At 38.3% G+C, this 23,286-nt stretch overlaps 1 protein-coding gene across 14 annotated transcripts in view; it reads right to left on the reverse strand.

Annotated features, from left to right (window-relative positions):
• The window catches only part of PKIB (cAMP-dependent protein kinase inhibitor beta), a 136,743-nt gene that overhangs the window by 13,778 nt on the left and 99,679 nt on the right, over positions 1-23,286 (reverse strand). For 13 of the 14 annotated variants that reach the window (XR_011388544.1, XR_011388545.1, XM_008263451.4 and 10 more), the window contains one exon: positions 834-1,010. Coding sequence is in view for 12 of the 14 variants with exons in the window: in XM_070073643.1 (XP_069929744.1) it covers positions 834-1,010 (177 nt within the window). In the remaining 2 variants the exon portion in view is untranslated. Of the gene's footprint in view, positions 1-833; positions 1,011-1,099; positions 1,278-23,286 lie in introns of those variants that run through there. The other variant, XM_008263450.4, reaches the window with a different exon arrangement.

A 23,286-nucleotide genomic window follows, 5' to 3' on the forward strand; every position in this document is an offset into this window, starting at 1 on the left:
GACGTGTAGCAACTTCTAGCATTCTCTTGTCTCAATGTCATCATTAATAAATTTCTAAGCAAACACACACACACACACACACAAAGTCTAGAGTAAAAAACACAGCATAAGGCAAGGGCATTTTGGTAATGGCTTGGAATTAAAATTCCCTTTTATCTTTTCATGTGTTTTAAGGGAAAAACTCTTTTAGCACTTTATTCAATGTATCTTTGTATTTGTTCTCAGAAAACTGCACTCTGGCAGCTACCTAATTGTATGTAGGCAATGGTGAGAAAGACACAAGGCCTTCATTAGTTTGAAAAGTATCCTTTTTCTTATTTTGAATTAGTCTACTACTTGAAGAAGAATCACATTTCACACAATAAGCTACTTAAAAAGCCTCATCCATAATTGTAAAAATCTTCCTCAACACAAGTGGGAGGGCATGGCAGAATATGACTCTGAAGTAAAAGTTTCCAAGGCAAGTTGTCAGCGGATGGCAGTAGGAAAATTATTTCATTTCTGGGTGCTTCTCAAAAATTTCATACGCTCATTGAGGAAAGGATTATTTTTAGTCACCTTTATACTCTCGGTTACTCGTCCTGTGCATGATCGCACACATTTAGGAAATAAATAAAGCTTCAGTTTCCACATCCACTCTGCGACACAGATAGATAAATCATCGACTTCAGAAAGGCTGAAAAGGCTACTTAGCCTTAAGCAAGAGCTGAGCGGTTTTACTAAACAGGAAAAAAGAGCACTTAACTTTTACTTAAAAGAAAAACCGTTTCAGAGAAGAGGATTGATTAAGAAGAGAGAAACGCTGCTGATTTTCAGAGCATTTTGAGTATTACCTTCCTTCACAGAGAGGTCCGCCAGTTTGAGGGGTAATTCTGAGCTTCCCGCTGTAGCAGCTGAACTCTGGATGTCCGGTAAGGCATTCCGGCGGCCTGCTCTCGCTGAAGTTGCAAAATTAGTGACCATAGACTCCACATCAGTCATGCTTGATGAATCTGTCTTCATAGCAACATCTACAAATAGAAGGCGCACATGAAGAAAAGGGTGAGCCTCATCAGAGGTAAAGAATCACCAATGGGCATGAGAATCTCTCAGTGACTACCATCTTCATCTCCGTCTACTGCAATGCTCCTGGACCTTCCATTTTCACATTTGCCGAATAGAACAGGAAGTCCTCAGCCGGGAGCCAGATTGTTATAAATAACCCCTGAGCTGAACTAGCCACTCGGATGTTTTAGGAGGCAGTAGTCCCTTGCCTCTTGTTCTGCTTTTCTATGTATAAATCAGCCAAACCAGGGCTTGGAAGGAAATGAGCACTGACTTGCTTGACCACTCCTGTAGAGACTCTGCCTGCCAGAATTTGCTTACGGTGCTCGGTCAAGCTGCAATCAAATCACTGTAATTCGTAGAGACTACACAGATCAATCTCTGTTCTTATTCTTTAGAAATGAGAAATTCAACCTATCTCAAAGGCTTTTTCCCCATGGAAAGCTGCGTCTTTTGATCTGTTCTGGTCCCCAAAGCAATTTTCAGTAGATGCACGTTCATGTTAGGAAAGTTAAGACCCATTTTTATCTTTCCTTGCCTTTGAGTAGATGCGGTAAATAATGATGCTTTCTGAAGCATCGCTGCTTTCCTAGCAATTGTCTCTCTAAGAAAGAATTCTCAAGAGATCAAGCACCGTCCTGGGGGGTAGGTAGCAGTTATTTATTCTAAAGCTGATCCTTCTTCTTCATATGATGTTTTCCAATGAATCTTTCCTAAGTTCAGTATTTTAAAAGCTTCAGTATTTTAAAAGCTTCAGTATTTTAAAAGCAGCTGCAGGAGCCAGTGTTGCCTCCACCTGAGGCAACCCATCTGATCCAACTCTCTGCTAAGGGTCTGGGACAGCAGTAGAAGATGGTCCAAGTGCTTGGGCCCCTGCACCCATGTGGGAGATCTGGAAGAAGCTCCTGGCTCTTGGCTTCTGATTGGCCCAGTTCTAACTGCTGCTGCCATTTGGGTAGTGAACCAGCAGATGGAAGACCTTTCTCTCTGTCTCTCCCTCTTTCTGTCTCTACCTCTCAAAATAAAATAAAATAAATTAAAATAAAATAAAAGAAGCTGCAGTGGTGGCAGCAGAAGCTGCAGCCAGCATTTATTCAAAAACTATTAGATGTCAGCCTCTCAGGCATTGAAAGTACAGCTGTAAGATACACTTAGGGTACTTGTATTCTCAAAGGGGAGACAAAGGTATTCATGCAAGGGGAGGAAACAGATAACACAGAATATGCTAAGGATCACCAAGGGATGGAAATAACAATTTGTGACACTTATAAGTACAGAAATATGTGAATCCTAGCTTATATACAAAGCCAAATTTTTCATGGTTGTTACAATGCAGCCCTTTCCAAATAGTTAATAAATTTTAAAAATGATAAAAATGAAGTGAAATTATAAATGTTACACACTTGATTCTAGAAAATCCTTCAGTCTATAGCATCCAAGAAATATATGTTGAGCTTACTTGGGAGTTCAGGAGTAGTCTGAAATTGACCAAGAAAGGAGGCACTCTTCTTCCAGATATTTTCATCTTTTCAAGAGTCACAGGAAATGTGAGCATTTAAACTTCCAAAACATTCTGTGAGGTAGTAAGGTATGACCCTCACTTTGTCAATGAGGATGGAAATTGGGACCCATAAAATTAAGTGACTCATTTAAAGTCGCACAGTTACTAATTTAGTACCCAGGGGTACACAGTGTGTGTGTGTGTGTGTGTGTGTGTGTGTGTGTGAGAGAGAGAGAGAGAGAGAGAGAGAGAGAGAGATTCTCCATCTTCTGATTCGCTCCCTAAATGAGAGAGAGAGAGAGAGAGAGAAAGATTCTCCATCTTCTGATTCGCTCCCTAAATGGGCTCAACCTCAAAAACCAAGATTCAGGAACCCTATCTGGGTCTCCCATGTGGGTGGCAGCACTTGGGCATTCAACCAGTACTTTTCCAGGTGCATTAGCAAGAAGCTGGGTCAGAAGCAAAGAACTCTAATATGAGATGCCAGGGTCACAAGTTTTAGCTTAACCCACTGCACCATAATGCCAGTCCCAATGTTTGGTTCTTTTGTGAGCAACCCCACTATCCACGATATGCAACTTTCTTTTTTTTTCTTTTCAACTTTTATTTAATAAATATAAATTTCAAAAGTACAACTTTTGAATTATAGCAACTTTTCCCCCCATAACCTCATTCTCACCTGCAACCATCCTATCTCCCACTCCCTCGCTCATCCCATTCTTCATCACGATTCATTTTAAATTATCTTTATATACAGAAGATCAACTTATATATACTAAGTAAAGATTTCAATAGACTGCACCCACACAGACACACAAAGTATAGAGTACTGTTTGAGTAGTAGCTTTACTGTTAATTTGCATAGTACAACACATTAAAGACAGAGATCCTACAGGGGAGCAGGTGCACAGTGACTCTCATTGTTGATTTAACAATTGACACTCTTATTTATGACTTCAGTAATCACCCGAGGCTGTTATCATGAGCTGCCAAGGCTATGGAAGCCTGTGAGTTCACCAAGGCCATATTCAAAGTGGAAGTTCTCTCTCCCTCCAGAGAAAGGTACTGCCTTCTTTGATGGCCAGTTCTTTCTGCTAGGATCTCACTCACAGAGATCTTTCATTTAGGTCATTTTTTTTTTTTTTTGGAACAATGTCTTGGCTTTCCATGCCTGCGAAACTCTCATGGGCTTTTCAGCTGGATCCGAATGCCTTAAGGGCTGATTCTGAGGCCAGAGTGCTGTTGAGGGCTGTGTATCCTGTGTATCCTGCTTCCCATGTAGGATCATTCTCTCCTTTTTAATTCTATCAATTATTTACAGGAACTGGTCTTATTTATGTAATCTCTTTGACACTTAATCCTATCCTTCTGATGAATTATGAACTTAAACTGATCACTTTAGCTAGTAAGATGGCATTGGTACCTGCCACCTTGATGGGATTGAATTGGAATCCCCTGTCACATTTCTTTTTTTTTTTTTTTAATATTTTTTTAATTTGACATGTAGAGCTATAGACAGTGAGAGAGAAGAGAGAGAGAGAGAGAGAGGTCTTCCTTCTGCTGGTTCACTCCCCAAATGGCCACTATGGCTGGCACTATGCCTATCTGAAGCCAGGAGCCAGGTGTTTCTTCCTGGTCTCCCATGTGGGTGCAGGGGCCCAAGCACTTGGGCCATCCTCCATTGCCTTCCTGGGCCACAGCAGAGAGTTGGAGTGGAAGAGAAGCAACTGGGACTAGAACGCAGCACCCATATGGGATGCCGGCGCTGCAGGCGGAGGATTAACCAAGTGACCCATGGCGCCAGCCCCTCCCCTGGCATATTTCTAGCTCTACCATTAGGAGTAAGTCCAAGTGAGCATGTGCCGAACTGTACATCTTTCTCCCTCTCTTATTCCCACTCTTATATTTAACAGGGATCACTTTTCAGTTAAATTTAAATGACTAAGAATAACTATAATTAAAGAGTTCAACCAATGGTATTAAGTAGAACAAAAAAAACACTAAAAGGAATAAAATAGTAAGTTGTTCCTCGACAGTCAGGGCAAGGGCTGATCAAGTCACTGTTTCTCATAGTGTCCATTTCACTTCAACAGGTTTCCTTTTAGGTGCTCAGTTAGTTGTCACCGATCAGGGAGAACATATGATATTTGTCTCTTTGGGACTGGCTTATTTCACTCAGCATGATGTCATCCACATTCCTCCATTTTGTTGCAAATGACCAGATTTCATTTTTTTTTACTGCTGTATAGTATTCTATAGACTACATATCCCAAAATTTCTTTATCCAGTCTTCCACTGATGGGCATTTAGGATGATTCCATATCTTAGCTATTGTGAATTGAGCTGCAATAAACATTGAGGTATAGATAGCTCTTTTATTTGCCAATTTAATTTCCTTTGGGTAAATTCCAAAGAGTGGAATACCTAGGTTGTATGGTAGGTCTATATTCAGGTTTCTGAGCAATCATCTGCAAACTGATTTCCATAGTGGCTTTACCAGTTTGCATCCCCACAACTTTCAATTAAAGATCTGTTCTCTACAACTTGTGGAAGTGCTGACACAGTTTGGAACCACATCTTATTTCCAAGCTTTCATTCTGTCATTAATCATAACATCACATTAGAAGCGAGTGTTATGTATGGGATATGTCTTCGAGTGTAACTGCAAATTTAGTAGGCTAGGCTTTGAGGGGCAGTTTCATGAATACTTGCCTGGTAACCCAGAATCTTAAAATCAAAGATAAAAATACATATAAAATATTAAGATATATTATTTTAAGTATTTAAGTGCTATGCATGTTAAATAAAAAAGGTAAATTTCTCGAGCAAAATGGGATATGTTAAAAGAATACTTATATATTGAAAAAGAACTTCTAGGGGCCGGCGCTGTGGTGCAATGGGTTGAAGCACTGGCCTGAAGCACTGGCATCCCATATGGGTGCAGTCCTGGCTGCTCCTCTTCCAATCCAGCTCTCTGCTGTGTCCTGGGAAAGCAGTGGAAGATGGCCCAACTACGTGGGCCTCTGCACCCACGAGGGAGACCAGGAAGAAGCTCCTGGCTCCTGGCTTCGGATTGGCGCAGCTCCGGCCAGGAGTGAACGAGCAGAAGAAAGGCCTTTCTCTCTTTCTCCCTCTCACTGTCTGTTACTCTACCTCTCAAATAAATAAATAAAATCTTAAAAAAATAGAAAAAAGGAAAAGAACTTTTAAAAGGTGGCCTGAAGGAGCAGGCATTAAGCACAGCAGTTCAAATAGCTGCATCCCATATCAGAGCACTTAGGTTTGGTTCCTAGCTGATTACTGGCTTCAGCTCCTGACTCCAGCTTCCTGCTAATGCAGACTATGGGAGGCAGCACTGATGGCTCAAGTGGTTGGGTTGCTGCCTCCCACAGGGGAGATCTGGAATGAGTTTCTGGCTCCCCACTTTGGCCACTCAGAGTATTAAGGAGTGAAAGAGTAGATAGAACTTTCTCTCCCTCTTTCTCTCTCTCTCCCTCTCTCTTTCTGGCTTTGCCTCTCAAATTAAAAAACAAATTCCATTAAATGTGGCTCACAGAATAGGCCATCAACATGAAAGAAAAAAATTCTGTGTCCTATCTTTATTTCAAAATTTATTTGTTTTATAAGTTTTTGATTTTGTCTATGTATTATTCTTTCAGGCATAGACTATAAATTAATCCTTTTGTAGACTGATGCTAGAAAATAAAATCATCACAAAACTTAAGTTTGTTGGTTATAATCATACTACTTAAACGGCAGAATTAGCTATACAAGGAGACTAAGCAGTAAGGCTGCTGTACTCTGAAGCTTTCCTGGTCATTTTTCAACTTGCACTCAGCTCCATTTCCCTTTAAGAACCCACCACTGATACTGAGTAGACAGGATGTCATGCTGCACCACGGTAGACCAGATGCTTACCCAGCCCAGTCCTGCAGGGGTATGGGAAGATGGAGTTTTCTCAGTGAAAAGTCACCTTATCTTCCTGACTGAATGTGTTTACAGTTTACAGATGGTTGGCAGGAGCACTTGAATCCATAGGGGTGCTCCCTAACTGGGCTCTTTAACTTCCTGGCAAGACTTTTTTGCAGCATTGAAAACAATCTGAAACTCCATCAGGAAAAGAAAGTGACTCAAATATGTATAATATAGCATGAAATTTTACACAGTTTTTTTTTTTAATTTCTGTATGTGAAATCATGTACATGATATATTGTGAAACAGACAAGTTTAATTTAAAAAAAATTATTTATTTGAAAGGCAGCCTGTCAGATTTGGAGAGACAGAGATCTTCCTCTGGTTCATTCCCAGAATGACTACAACAACAAGGACTGAGCTGGGCTGCAGCCAGGAGCCAAGAACTACATCCAGGTCTCCTACATGAGTGTCAGAAGCCTAAGCATTTGGGCCATCATCTGCTACCTTCCCAGGCCATACTAGCAGGAAGCTGAATGGGAAGCAGGCTGGAACCATCACTCTTGGGATTGGAGCATCGCGAGTGCCAGCTTAATATACTGTGCCACAATACTTGCCTTTAAAGCAAGTTTTAAAAGTACTATCTACAGCATGGGGAAGAAAATGGGAACATCTAACATGATTTTGACTTTGTACAAAGAATAAAATTTCCATTATTAATAGTAAACAAAGATACTATTAACCTTTTTTCAGTACCTTTTTACATCTCTGACTTGTAATCATGGGCACATATTACCTTTTCAAAAAAGTAATTTCAAAAATTTGAAATTTCAAAAAATTGAAACATTTATCCAGGAAAATTATGAATAAACAGCTATTCTAACACATAGAGGCTCTAAAAGTAACAGTTTGACAATGTAACCAAACAATAGCATACATCTAAGTGAAAATTTCTCTCTTGCCCAAACAGCCACCTTGTTATTTTTCTATGTAACACTAATTATATATGCTTGATTTTTTAAAAGCAGTGACACATATATAAAGATAATTGCTCTCTAAAAGACTTTGTGATACTTTAAAATAATAACCCATAGAGAGATGAGAAAACATTATTAAGAAAAATGAAAGAGAATAATGTCAGGCTCTTAGAATTATCTATGTTTAAAAAACTAATTATATTTATGTTTCCTAACCAAAGTAGCTGAGTCATTATCAACTCTTCCCTTTTTTTCATATGGAATTAGCAGCAGAATCTGGATAAGTTCTGCTTTAACTGTAGTTTCAAGCAGGAGCTGAAACCATTTGGATATTGGAGATTCCACGAAGTCCTTGCACTCCCACAGCAAAGTAATGCAACTGGCATTTCCCAGGATCCACACAGGAAAATAGATTGTTTTCAGGATGCCTTAACAGAAGACTATTACCTAGATGAATATACACAAATGCCCAGCATTTGCACAACCTCCAAAATAATGAAGTTTCAAGACCATGCAACCCAAGAGAACAAAGATGTTCAACCTAGGTGACAGGCATTTGGCCTAATGGTGAAGATGCCAAATGGGATATCCCACATCCCATAAGGGTATACCTGAGCTTGCACTCAGCTCCCAATTCCTGTTTCCCGCTAATGCACACCTGGGGAAGCAGCCAGTGATGGTTCAAGTTCTTGGGTCCCTGTCACCTATGTGGAATGTCTGGTTTGAATTTGGGGTTCCTGGCTTTGGCCTGGCTCAGTCATGGTTGTTAAGGCATTTGGGAACCAGTGGATAGGATTTCTCTCTCTCAGACAAATATATATATATTTTTTATTTAAATATATATATTACATATATTATCTAATTATATATATATATTATCTAAATCACGAGTCAGCTCCCAGTGGACTCAAAGGAACGTACTAAGAACACAGTATGCTAGTATGTTATAAGCCTAATTGTAAACAAAGAATGTTATAAGTATGACTGTAAACAAATACAGGATTTTGCAACCTCTTTCCCTCCTATGACAGGCCACCTCTTAGTTCACACACATTTCTTCAAACTTCCTTCCAGGAAAGACTGCTGGCAGATGGACACTTTCTTTTCTCATCTCTAGATTCATGTCACTCACCCCATCTTCCCCAGTGAAACCACGACTCATTCTGCATGCAAGACTTTAAATAAACTTCTTACTCACTAAATTAATTCTCTGGGGGTATGAGTCAGACTATCTAAAAAAGAAAAACACTTAGAATAACAAAACAAAGAAGGAAAAATACACACTTTGGAAAGTCAGAGTTTTTCCTAGTTAAAAATAGAGAAAGAGACAGACAGACTCTGGTCTCAGCTTATAATCAAACGCTTTATCTCTCTCTAGTTCTCAACATCTTAATACTTTATGCCAGAATTCTTCAGTTCTCTGCTTACAGCTCATTATTTTGCAGAATTTTCTGCTTTGGAACATGCAAACCTCTATCAAACAATTGAAAGAACTAAAGCACTAAAGCAATTACCTCTTTACGTGCCAACAGAAACATAATTGTTTGTCCAGTCAACATTTAAATTATTGAGTCTAAGGCCCTGGGTTGGCCCACAAGCAAGAAAAAAAAAAAAACACTATTTGGTGAGATGAGATACATACTCATCTTTCCAGATATCTTTTTGTTTTTTTTACTTCAAACCCTATTATTTGGAAATAAAGTAAAAGCATCCACATGTGAATCCTTTAACAAATCTGTTCACCTAAGTATCAAAACCATTTCAGGTTAAAAGAGCTTATGTGAATTATATGCACATATAAATTTTTTAAGTTAGAAAAATTCCTTCTTTCAAAATTACTCCTCATGTGGTATTTCTGTGCCTCCCCCATAAGCCAAGGGAATTCTACATCATGTTTGTTGGCGCACATGATTTTTTTCATGCTTAAATGGTTGACAATAACTACACAATCTTTCAAGTGTACATTGGTAAGCACATAGAAGTTATTTTTACCACAGAGAATCTTTGACAGTTTAAACATGTAAAATCCAAAATGTAAAATCAAATTGATTTTTCTATAATATTCCAAATAAAACAATGCACACATCTGAATACTTTTTAAGCACAGCAATACTTACTCAATTAAGATAGGGCTGCTTGAGAGAATAATACAGGCCGGCATGGATTAAGATAAAAAAGATGAACTGCCATAAACCATGTAACCCTTTGTGTGTGTGTATGTGTGTGTGTGTGTGTGTGTGTATGATGGGGGGTAGGGAATATCAAAATTTAATTGGTCATTTTATTCTTAGTCTCTTACTACAAAAAAAATTTGCCCATAAAGGATTACAGAGGGTATTTGCAATGGGACTTTCCCCAATCCTTTGCAGCTTCCCAAATGACTACGAGAGCTCTTTAGTTACTTCAGGCTTTAAGAAAGGACAGTATGATCCAGCTTCCCAGATGCATTAAGTGATGCATCCACATAATACAGTCAGTCTGTATCAAAGTCCTTCCCTGATTCCTACTTTACTCATGGTACCAATTACCAGAATTCCTCCTAGAAACATCACCTACTGGAGCAAAAATAAGAATGAGAATCACTGTGTGATATAAAGTCCTCCCCCTCCCACCAAAAAATAAGTCTCCTTTTTTAAAACAATCTATTTCTCAAGAGGTAGAAAGAGACAGGCAAACAGAGCTCCCGTCAGCTGATTCACTCCTCAAATGCCTGCAAACAGCCAGAATGGACAGAAGCTGGCAGCTGGGAATCCACTCCATGCCACCTACATAGGTAGCAGGATGCCCAATTGAGGCATCACCAGTACTTCCTGAAGTGATCAACAGTGAGAAAACAAAAATCAGGCTTCAGAGTGAGGGGAAGGAGTCCAGGCTTCTGATAGGAGGAAAGGGGAATTTTAACTGTTGGATCAAACAATTGCCCAGATTTCTTTTTAAATACTTTATCTTGAGTGGGTGTGTGTGTGTGTATGCGTGTGTGTTTGCGCATGATTTTCTTTATGTGCGTCATAAGTACGTAGTGGTTGGTATCCAGAACAAAGAATAATACTTTCACTTCTCTTTTATTTAAGTGTAGTTCTGGGTGGTTATAAACCACAGCAGAACATCTCTCCCATCTTACGTCTTACATAGTTGTGGACTTCCTCTCACCTTTTTATTTCTATATTTCTGAGTGATCAGAATTGAGAGGACTCAACATGGACTACAAGAAATTATTTTATTCATTTTTCCCCATCTTACCTCAAACCCTCCCATAATTTTCCACTTTCATTTATTTTGCATTATCCTTTATAACCAGATTAAATATATTATTAAGATTAATTATTAAGTATTATTGTGTTCCTGCTTTTTGAAGGGACTGGAGCCTGCTTAAAGAAGCATGGGTGTGTGGCGCTGTGCACAGTAGAGTCGGCCACGGCTTGCAATGCCAGCATCCCATATCAGAGGGCCACTTCGAGTTCTTCTGCTCTGCTTCCTATCCTCCTCCCTGCTAATGTGCTTGGGAAAGAAGCAAATGATGGCTCTGGGTCCCTGCCACCCATATGGGAGACCTAGATAGAGGTCCCAGCTCCTAACTTTGGTCTGGCCTAGCCTTGGTTGTTGAAGGCATTCAGAAAATGAACTCATTCTCTTTATCTCTCCCTTTCAACCTCTCTCTGTCACCCTGCCTTTCACATAAATGAATAAATCTTTACATAAAGTAGGATTTGGATTCAGTTCAAGATGTGTTTATTTACCACTAAGTGTATGCAAAGGGCTTAGGGATTTGGAGCAATGGGTAAGGACTTTCCAACTGGAGATATGAAGGCTGCATACAAAGTGGCTCCATCTGGTGGGCAAAGGAAAAGGAGTCAGCCTTCACAGGAAGCATAGCACTTGAATGGGGTCCCAGAAAATGAATAAACAAATTCCAGTGATAGGCTACCCTCACTCAACTGTCCATTTCTCATTTTTCCCTTTTGCAATTGCTTTTGGACAGAAAGTATTCCTAGACTTAAAAAAAAGAGAGAGCGCCAAAAGACATTCTGAGCACATAAAAGACCCAGAATTAAGTTTGCACTAATGAGAAAACAATACAATTTTTAAAGTTCTTGTGGTCTGCTTGCACTCCTGCCTCCTCAAAAGGAACATAGCCTGTCTGTATAGGGAAGTTTAAATGCAAGGACAGAAATCAGTTCCTCTTTTAATCAGATAGGTGGTTTTAAAATGTCAAATGACTGTGGATGACATCAGTAGCAAAGAAAGAAGAGGAAGTAAATTCTGATCAACATGGTCACAATATAAATGGCTTTATATCCCTCCACTTAGTACAGGGACAGGAACACAGTTGCTTAATGAGTTCAGTAAACAAACAGTGAATTAATAGCTGATACCTGACAATTATGAGTAAGCAAATATAATCAGTGAAGTTTCATTAATGTTTGTAATCATGACAAAAAATAAAAAAAAATCTGAAAGGTTAATTATTAAATTTTAAAATGGCTTTGTTACATTAACATGAAAATAGCTTTGGCTGTAAACTAATGGCAAATATGATGCCTTACAAGTATGGGTAGGAAACACGATTCACAGTCAGAGCAAAATTGTTAGAGCTTCAAATATTAAAACTGTCTAGGGTACCTCATAGTTACACTATTCTGAAAGAAGACCTTTGTGAAAGTGAATATAAATACGAAACTAAAAAAAAAATTGCCAACCTTAGGACAATTACACACAGTAAGTAAGCTTTTCCTGATTAGCTAGATGTTAGAAAGTTGGAAGAGTAGGGAGGGAGCTTACTGCTCTAGTCTAGGAGAATATAGTTTTTAAAAAGTGGAGAAAATGAAGTTTCAGGGAAGAGTTAAGGAGAAAATGGCATAGAAAACTCTATGCAAAATAGAGGGACACAGTGGACCTATGTGGAGAGTAGGAACACCCACATCTCAGGACCTCAGCAGCCAAGAGCCTCCACACCAGTGTTGGAGAGTGAGTAAGACCAGACTGCAGCAGCCCAAGCCACTGGCTATAAAGCTGCAGGAAGAGCCTAGCGGGACTCCTGCTCGTAGCCCCATGGGGGATAGTGTACCTGCCAAACTAGAGGAAAAAAAAAGGAGGGGCATGTTTCTCTCTCACCTGCATTGGCATCCTGTAACAAGCTGATAGAGAACGGGTGCCATTTTGGACATACGTACAGCTGAGCCAGCTCTTGTTGGTGCCAAGTTGAGACTCCCGAATCTGGTACAGAGAACTAACAGGGGCTTGGTGCTCTTGGTGCTCATGATTGTGAGAGGCTTGTGTGCTGGGACTGTGAAAAAACTGAGGATGTGTAGGAAGATTCATGGTGTGGCTGGGAATTTGGACAGTCACAGTGGAAGGGTCCATACCCTCAGGGCTTTCTGGTTGCCTGGTAAGGGACATTGCTGGGGAATCAGAGCTTACCCTGAAGACTGCACAGATCCTTTGTGTGGTCTTTGAGGCAGAGCAGATGAATATTATACCCACTGGGACTAGCATTCAGGCACTGGTCTCCTTTGAGGAGAGGAGCTCAGCTGAGCAGAATAAACCTCACTTCTTATTAAAAAAAAAAAATAAAATAAAGGAGATTTACCACACCAAACCTGGGTGTGTCACATTAGACATAAAATTCACCCTGGAGAACTGAACAGAGCTCCCTAGCCTCTAGATTTTCACTTAAAGCAGACACTCCACTAATCTACAGAGGCTTAGTACAAAGATAAAAGCTGCCACAAAGAAAAAACAAAGAAACCAATAAGTATCTCCACAAATGCCAAACAACAAATGCACCAATTCAAGAAACAATAAGGAAGAAAACATGACATCCCCAAAAGAACAAAACACATCAATACTAGATTGTAAAGATGATGAGATTGAAGAAATGCCAGAAATGGAATTAAAAAAAAAACTGATAAGATAGAAGTAATCAGAAGCAAATGCATTAACTAATGACATCCATACATGACATGAAAGAAAATTTCTCCCACAAAATTGAGATCTTAAAGAGAAATCAAACTGAAATGAAATGAGGAATTCATGGAACTAAATGGAAAAGAAAAATTCAATAAAACAAATAAAAAGGCAGTGGAAAGCTTTAACAACAGAATTGGTGAAACAGAAGAAGAAATATCTGATTAAGAAGACAAAGCACAGGAAATTATACAGTCAAACCAAAAAAAAAGAAGAGGAAATTAGAAAACTAAAAAACACTGATGGGAATCTACAGGATACTATCAAACGACCCAACATATGTTTTCTAGAAGTACCTAAAGGTGTGAAAGAGAGAAAAGATTAGAAGGCCTTTTTAGTGAAACAATAAAAGAAAACTTCCCTAATTTGGAGAAAGAAAGGGACATCCAAGCACAGGAAGCACACAGAACTCATAATAGACATGACCAGAAAAGATCTTCACCATGACACATTGTAATCAGACTCACCACAGTAAAACATAATGAAAATATTCTAAAATGTGCAGAAGAGAAATGCCAGATTATTTTCAGAGGATATCCAATTAAACTCACAGCAGACTTCTTATCAGAAATCCTGCAGGCTAGGAGAGAATGGTGAGATAAAGCCTAAGTCTTAAGAGGAAAAACTGTCAACCAAGAATACCATACCCTATAAAACTCTCATTTATGAATGAAGGTGAAATAAAGATCTTCCATAACAAACAGAAATGGAAAGAATTTGTCACCATCCATCCAGCCCTGCAAAAGATGCTTAATGATGTGCTGTACACAGAAACACAGAAACATGGTCATCACTATGAAAGAAGGTAAAGGAAGAAAATATCCCAGTAGAAGTACCAAGGAAATTCAAAGTAAAACATAGAAATACTTTCAGAAAAATGGCATCACAAAGTCATTTCTTATCAATAGTCACCTTGAATGTAAATGGCCTCGACTCTCCAGTTAAAAGACACAGAATGGCCAAATGGATTAAAAAATAAAACCCATATATTTGCTGCCTATAAGAAACACATCTCACCAACAAAGATGCATGCAAACTGAAAGTGAAAGGATGGAAAAAGATATTCCATACTAATAGAGCTGTTGTAGCCATCCTGTTATCAGACAAAATAGACTTTAACACAAAAACTCCTAAAAGAGACAAAGAAGGACACTATGTGATGATTAAGGGATCAATTCAACAGGAAGATATGACTATTATAAACATATATGCACCTAATTATAGGGCACCGAGCTATTTAAAAGATATGTTACTGAACTTAAAGGGAGACTCCAATACAATAGTAATGGGGGCCTTCAATACCCCACTTTTAGCAATGGACAGATGAACCAAACAAATCAGAAAGGAAACAGCAGAGTTAACCTACACTATAAACCAAATGGACTTAACAGATATCTATAGAACTTTTCACCCTATAATTGCAGAATACACATTCTTCTCACCAAGGCATGGAACTTTCACTAGGATTGACCACAAGCTAGGCAGTAAAGCAAGTCTCAGCAAATTCAAAACTATCGAAATCATACCAGGAAACTTCTCACACCACAATGGAATGAAGCTGGAAATCAGCAACTCAGGAATCTCTAGAACATATGCAAATACATGGAGACTGAACAACATGCTTCTGAATGAACAGTGGGTCATAGAAGAAATCAAAAGAGAAATAAAAAAAAATGTCCAGAAACAAATGAAGACAATAATACAACATATAAAAACTTATGGGATACAGCAAAAGCAGTGTTAAGAGGAAAGTTTACAACACCAAATAGAACTCCTGCACCCAGATATGGGTGCCTGGATTTGAATCCTGTCTCCATTCTCAGTCTAAGCTTCCTGCTGATGTGAACCCTGGGAGGCAGCAGTGATGACTCAAATGATTCCACTTATCACCCATGTCTTTGTATTATGAATGACTCCAAATTCTTTACAAATATTCCTTTGGTAATTTAAATTTGCACATATCAAAAAATATACATGTCAAATGAAAATTTCAAAGCAAAGCTTTGATCAATAACAGCATTTCTTAACTACCTTAGCACAGCCTTGGGAGACTGCAGTTTAGTTAACATTTTTGTTTGCTAAGAAGTACGTACAGAGCCAGGGAAAGTTTGGTTGCCTAAAAGTGGACATTCCTGAAGTTGAATCCTGCATCCTTCTAAAAGACTTTTGGTTTCCACCTAGGCATTTAATTTCATTGTTAATTAACTTTGTACACTTACCAAAAGTGATATTAATATTACCTATTTTACTACCTTCAATCCAGACAACTGAATGGCTACAAATATGTTTGGTTAGGAACTACACAAGTGAAATTTGTTTTGTTATCAGTAATCTGAATTTATAGGTGCTATAATAGAGTATCCATTATATCAATTGTCCTGTTAAAACCATGTGTTGATGTGACTTTAGAGAGAGCCTCTGATTTTGTGAGTTATAAAGACAAAATAAGATCAACTCTGAGATGTTTCCAGAAACTTGGTGTTTAATAATAGGCATTAAAAATAATAATTTATATCTGTCCCTACCCCTACCAAACATACACACAATTTTCTCAAACTTGGCTGCATTTCTACATCATTTGAATGGGTAAAACACCTGTCACAAAAAACCACCTCTCTCTTAAACTGTCCATGAGAAGGTTTTTTTTTCACTCAAAGTGAAATTCTGACATACTTTAAGCAACAAATTTGGCTTCTGTATTCTTCTCAATAACTAAAATAAAATCAAAATGCTCAATTTCCTTATGATGCCTGAAAAATAATTCCTATTCTGATATATATTATAGTGACATAATATTGTGGAAGAAGAGGGCTCAAAAATATGAGTATGTGAGAGGGCACTGCTTTCTCAGTGAGCTTGTCCTGTTCATGCATTTAAAACTGTATCTTTTCTCTGCAGCTCCTGGTACCCCTTAACTCGCTCTATTTCCCTCTAACACTTATTAGCTTCCAACATATTTTCTAGTCTACTTATAATTGCATTTGTTGTTTATTGTCTATCTCCCTCCACTAGAATGCAAAGCTACAGTTTGTTTCACTGATGTACTCATAGCACTAAAGGCCATGCCTAACATTAAGTACATAAATATTTGTTTATTAAAGAATGATTTATTCTGGTTTTTCAAAATAATTTTTATATATCACAAAAACATGTTCAGTATATGTTCATTAATGGGAAAAAGACAATTCTGAATGGCATAAAGAAGGATTAAACTAGATTGCCTTATATTCATTATCAAGTAATAGCCCTACTGTAATTTTAGTGTATAATCTTCCAGAATTTTTAAGTACTCACCATCACAAGCATATCACTTATATGTTACATACCATTTGGTTTAAAGCTAGATTATATGAATCAGATATCATCTTATTATATCAGCCCAACATAATTCTAAATTTTTGACAAAAAGTTTTGAAAAAAGGAAGTTTTCTTTGACATTAACATTTCAGGGCATATGCCAATTATGTAAAATAAACATATCCCAAAACTGGAATGTAGTATCAAAAGTAGGAGACATGGCTGAGGATTGAAATTATTCACAAACCTTTCCTTAGTTAAACTGGATAATGGTGATATATAAGGGTACTTCAAAAAATTTGTGGAAGGGAGAGTATTTGGCCTAGTGGCTAACTCACTCCCTGAGATACTGCATTCCATGTATAAGTATCTGGGTTGGAGTCCTGGCTCCACACCTGACTCCAGCTTCCCATTAATACACACACTATGGGACGTTAACAGGTGATAGCTCAACTAGTTGAGTGCTTGCTACCACTTTGGACCAAGATTGAGTTCTGTGCCCTTGGCCTCAACCTGGCCCAGCCCCTGCTGTTGTGGGCATTTGAGGAATGGATCAGCACGTGGATAATCTGTGTGTGTGTGTGTGTGTGTGTATGTGTTTGTATTCCTTCCTTTCAAACAAACAAAAATTAAAATGACTTGAAGGTTTTTTTTTTTTTTTTTTTTAATTTATTTGACAGGTAGAGTTATAGACAGTAAGAGAGAAAGACAGAGAGAAAGGTCTTCCTTCCGTTGGTTCACTCTTCACTCCCCAAATGGCCGCTATGGCCAGCGCTGCGCTGATCCAAAGCCAGGAGCCAGGTGCTTCTTCCGGGTCTCCTATGTGGGAGCAGGGGTCCAAGCACTTGGGCCATCCTCCACTGCCCTTCTGGACCACAGCAGACAGCTGGACTGGAAGAGGAGCAACCGGGACTAGAACCCGGTGCCCATATGGGATGCTGGTGCTGCAGATGGAGGATTAACCAAGTCAGCCATGGCACTGGCCCCAACTTGAAGATTGTTTTTTCAAATGTTCATGGAAAAATGGTATGAAGAGATTAGGTTTTTTAGTACAAAAATACTGAAATCAATGCATATTTTTTCATAATACTCATTTCCATGAGCTTTTTTTTAAAAAAAAGATTTATTTATTTGAAACACAGAGTTACAGAGAGAGGCAGAGGCAGAGCGAGAGATCTTCCATCTACTGATTCACTCCCCAGATGGCCGCAACTGCTGGAGCTGTGCCGATCTGAAGCCAGAAGCCAGGAGCTTCTTCCAGGTCTCCCACGTGGGTACAGGGGCCCAAGGACTTGGGCCATCTTCTACTGCTTTCCCAGACAATAGCAGAGAGCTGGATCAGAAGAGGAGCAGCCGGGAGTAGAACCGGCACCCATATGGGATGCTGGCGCTTCAGGCCAGGGTTTTAACCTGCTACGCCACAGCGCCGGCCCCTCCATAAACTTTTAAAGATTTTTCCATTATAGTTTCTAAAAATTTTATACCACAAATAAATTTCTCTTTTAATTCCATTTTAAATGAACTTTTTGAAAGATGATTTTTTAAATGTAAAAACTTTAGAAATTCTAATAGTGATGCTTTATTCTATTTCATTAATTCAAGAAAAATATTTTGAGATGTCTCCTAGCACCTTTTTGAATAAATGTTTTCTTTATATTTCTTCCAACTGAGAAAAGCATAAAAATGATTGAACCTTTTCAAGTTCTGATTTGTTTTCTAAGTTCTTTTCAATACTTTGCTTTTCTTTATAGCAGAAGAAACCACTTTAGTGTTTCCTCAAGCAAAAAATCCAATCAAAATCACAGTAGCAAAAATTTAAAAGTTGTTTTGAGGATTTTCTAGGTCACAGAAGCATAAGAAAATCCCCAACTAAACAGTAAATAACTTCAGAATGAAAAATCATGCCACTGAAATTCCTCAAATTATAAATGTTTGTATTAATTAAAAAATAAAATAATAGAACCAAAATTACTTAAATGAATGTATTTAACTTGTTAAAAAACTGTTGGTAAAGGCAAAGTCAATTACTCTATGTTCTTAATATTATAGGGTATAATAGAAGCAAATAAGACTCCATAAAAATGAGACCTTAAATTTACTCAAAATGTGTAACAAAGAATAAGAAAGCTCAAAACCATTATATATAAATATTAATTAAAAACATATGTACAAAAAACACTGTAAGGGAAATACACTTAAATTATTAAAATAGTTCATCTGGATGGTGAATGAATTCTATGTTCTACTTTGAAGCTTACTGTTTTCTAAATTTTCCATAATGAATATTTTTAATATGAAAACAGGTATAAACTTGTGTTAAGCACACACACTGTTTTAGAACACTTCATTGAGAGTTCTCCTATATGATTCTTGCTGTGAGGTAGTCATTACTATTTGCATCTCAAAGGTATGAAAAATGAGGATCATAGACATGAATTGAGTTGTCTAAACATAGCAGGCACGTTACTGATAAAAGACCAGAACCTATTCCATCTGATACCTCATTCATTTCTCTTTCAGTTGTACTGCACATAAACGTAAATATGGGTTAGTTTCTAGACACTCAATTCTATTCCACTGATCTTCTAATCGATCCTTAGCTAATGTCACACCATCTTAACAACTACATTTTTGTAGAAAGCTTTTCAATCAGAAAGTGTGAGTCTCCCAACATTATTCTTTCTCAAGATTGTTGTGATTGCTTTGTGATTCTACAAATCCAACTGAATGTTAGGATATATATGTCAATTTCTCAAAAAAGCAAGCATCTTAACCACATTAAGTCTTCAGATCCAATATCTATTTATAACCCCATCTTCCTTTCTTGAATGAACCTATTTTAAACTGAAGGAAAAACTCTAGTGATGTTCTTCTAGCACTCCTTTTAGTGGAGATCTCTTTAATACCAGAAAGCATTTCTGTCAACAGTGCTAATGACACAAGGCTGGAAAGGATAACATATGGTAGACTTGATACTTATCTCAGACCAGATGGATGAAATGAAAACAATATGAAATTTGTCAGCAATGAAAACAATATGAAATTTGTCAGCCTTAAAGATAAATTTAGGTTAAAAAGTTTAGCTGTTCTAGAATACTTTCCTTAAGGAGTTTTCAAAAATACCAAATCATCTATAGTCGATACTTATTTTATCTCTAGAAGGGAAGAAATAGGGTATGACAGCCAGTGTTTTAAATATTTGAAAATTCACCAATGGTTGATAAAGCAAAATGAATCAATGCAACAGGAAGATGTTGGGGCTGCCACATTCCCATATTGGAATGCTGCTTTGAGTCCCAGCTGCTCCATTCCAATTCAGCTCTTTGTTTATGTGCCTGGGAAAGCTGTGGATGGTGGCCCAAGTACTTGGATCTCAGCCTCCCATGTCAGACATTCAGATGGAGTTCTCAGTTCCTGGTTTCAACCTGACCCAGATCTGGCTGTAGCAGCCATTTGGGGAGCACAGAAGATGGAAGATGTCTCTCTCTCTCTCTCTCTCTCTCTCTCTCCCCCTCTCTCTCTGTTACTCCATCTCTCTATTACACTGCTTTTACATAAATATTTATCACTTTTCAGTTAAATTTAAACACCTAAGAATAATTGTGCGTTAATTAAATAGTTCAACCAATAGTATTAAGTGGAACAAAAAAACTACTAAAAGGAATAAAGTAGTAGTAAATTTAACTGAAAATTGATCCCTATTAAATATAAGAATGGGAATACGAGAGGGAGGAGATGTACAGTTCAGCACATGCTCACTCGGACTTACCCCTAATGGTAGAGCTAGAAATGTGCCAGGGGATTCCAATTAAATACTATCAAGGTGGCATGTACCAATGCCATCTCACTAGTCAAAGTGGTCAGTTTCAGTTCATAATTGATCATAATGATAGGATTAAGAGTCAAAGGGATCACATAAACAAGACTAGTGTCTGCTAATAATAAGTGATAGAATTAAAAAGGAGAGAAAGATGCAACATGGGAAGCTGGATACACAGCAGACTCATAGAATGGCAGATGTCCTAAACAGCACTCTGGCCTCAGAATCAGCCCTTAACACATTTGGATCCGGCTGAAAAGCCCATGAGAGTATTTCAGGCATGGAAACCCAAGACACTGTGGCAAAAAAAAAAAAAAAAAAAAAAAAAACCCACCTAAATGTAAGATCTCTGCGAGTGAGATCCCAGTGGAAAGAACGGGTCATCAAAGAAGGAGGTACCTTTCTCTGAAGGGAGGAGAGAACTTCCAATTTGACTATGGCCTTGTCTAAATAAGATTGGAGTTGGCGAACTCAAGAGGCTTCCATAGCCTTGGCAGCTCATCACAAGAGCCTCGGGTGATTAGTGACGTCATAAATAAGAGTGTCAATTGTTAAATCAACAACAAACAGGAGTCACTGTGCACTTTCTCCCCATGTAGGATCTCTGTCCTTAATGTGTTGTACTATGTGAATCAATGGAATAACTAGTAATCAAACAGTACTTTACAATTTGTATGTCTGTGTGGGTGAAAACTGTTGAAATCATTACTTAATATATACTAAATTGATCTTCTGCATATAAAGATAATTGAAAATGAACCTTGATGTGAATGGGGTGGGAGACGGAACAGGAGATGGGATGGCTGCAGGTGGGAGGGAGATTATGGGGGAAAAAGCCACTATAATCCAAAAGTTGTACTTTGGAAATTTATATTTATTAAATAAAATTTAAAAAATAAATAAAATCTGTAAAAAACAGTTTTAATTAAAAAAATAGGAAGATGTTATAACAAGATAGATCTAGTACTATAAGCATGCCATATACATTGTAAAAGACTAGTATGATATACTTATTAAAGTATACTAAAATAATATCTTACTATTTGATGTTTAAAGATGGTGTAAAAATGGAAAAAGGCTTAATGATAAAAGATACAATATCTTCTACTTACCAAGCAAGTGAAATAAAACATTTAGATATATTCTTTTTTTTAATTTTTATTTATTTTTTTTTGACAGGCAGAGTGGACAGTGAGAGAGAGAGAGAGAGAGAAAGGTCTTCCTTTGCCGTTGGTTCACCCTCCAATGGCCGCTGTGGCCAGCGAGCTGCGGCCAGCGCACCGCGCTGATCCAATGGCAGGAGCCAGGTACTTCTCCTGGTCTCCCATGGGGTGCAGGGCCCAAGCAATTGGGCCATCCTCCACTGTACTCCCTGGCCACAGCAGAGAGCTGGCCTGGAAGAGGGGCAACTGGGACAGAATCCGGTGCCCCGACCGGGACTAGAACCCGGTGTGCCAGTGCCACAAGGCGGAGGATTAGCCTAGTGAGCCATGGTGCCGGCCTAGATATATTCTTAAAAACAAAGTTTGCAATGGTTTTACTCTTTGCACTAGAGTAAAACTGTCCTATTATATATGGTCCATATGAAGGTATGGAAGTAATTTTTATGGTATTCATTATGGGTATTTTTTAAGAGTTCATCCATTTTGCAGTTAGCAAAGTTCACAAAAAGGAAATGCCAGAAAAGAAGAAATGGATAGAAAAATTGTTGATCATGAAAACAATAGATGGTGGGGCTGGCGCTGTGGCACAGTGGGTTAATGCCCTGGCCTGAAGCTCTGTCATCCCATGTGGGTGCCAGTTCGAGATCCAGCTGCTCCACTTCTGATCCAGCTCTCTGCTATGGCCTGGGAAAGCAGAGGAAGATAGCCCAAGTCCTTGGGACCCTGCACCCATGTGGTAGACCCAGAGGAAGCTCCTGGCTTCTGGCTTTGGATCAGCCAACCTCCGGACATCGTGGCCAAATGGGGAGTGAGCCAATGGATGGAAGACCTCTCTCTCTCTTTCTGCCTCTCTTCTCTCTGTGTAACTTTGAATTTCAAATAAATAAATCAAAAAAAGAAAACAATAGATGGTGCTTATAAAAATTTATGACAAAATTCTATGATCATTGATCAGATAACTTCTAGTTTTACTGTTTTGTGGTAGATTTTTATCATTATTTTCTTTTTTTTAACTTTTATTTAATGAATATAAATTTCCAAAGTACAGCTTATGGATTACAATGGCTTCCCCCCCATAACATCCCTCCCACCCGCAACCCTCCCCTTTCCCATTCCCTCTCCCCTTCCATTCACATCAAGATTCATTTTCGATTCTCTTTATATACAGAAGATCAGTTTAGCATACATTAAGTAAAGATTTCAACAGTTTGCTCCCACACAGAAACATAAAGTGAAAAATGCTGTTTGAGTACTAGTTATAGCATTAAATCTCAATGTACAGCACACTAAGGACAGAGATCCTACATGAGGAGTAAGTGCATAGTGACTCCTGCTGTTGACTTAACAAATTGACACTTTTGTTTATGGCCTCAGTAATCAGCCTAGGCTCTTGTCATGAGCTGCCAAGGCTATGGAAGCCCCCTGAGTTCACTGACTCTGATCATTTTTAGACAAGGCCATAGTCAAAGTGGAAGTTCTCTCCTCCCTTCAGAGAAAGGTACCTCCTTCTTTGATGACCCGTTCTTTCCACTGGGATCTCACTCGCGGAGATCTTTCATTTAGGTTTTTTTTTTTTTTTTCCCCTAGAGTGTCTTGGCTTTCCATGCC

This window comes from Oryctolagus cuniculus, chromosome 5, assembly GCF_964237555.1.
Source record: "Oryctolagus cuniculus chromosome 5, mOryCun1.1, whole genome shotgun sequence".
In the NCBI taxonomy this organism is placed as follows: Eukaryota; Metazoa; Chordata; class Mammalia; order Lagomorpha; family Leporidae; genus Oryctolagus; species Oryctolagus cuniculus.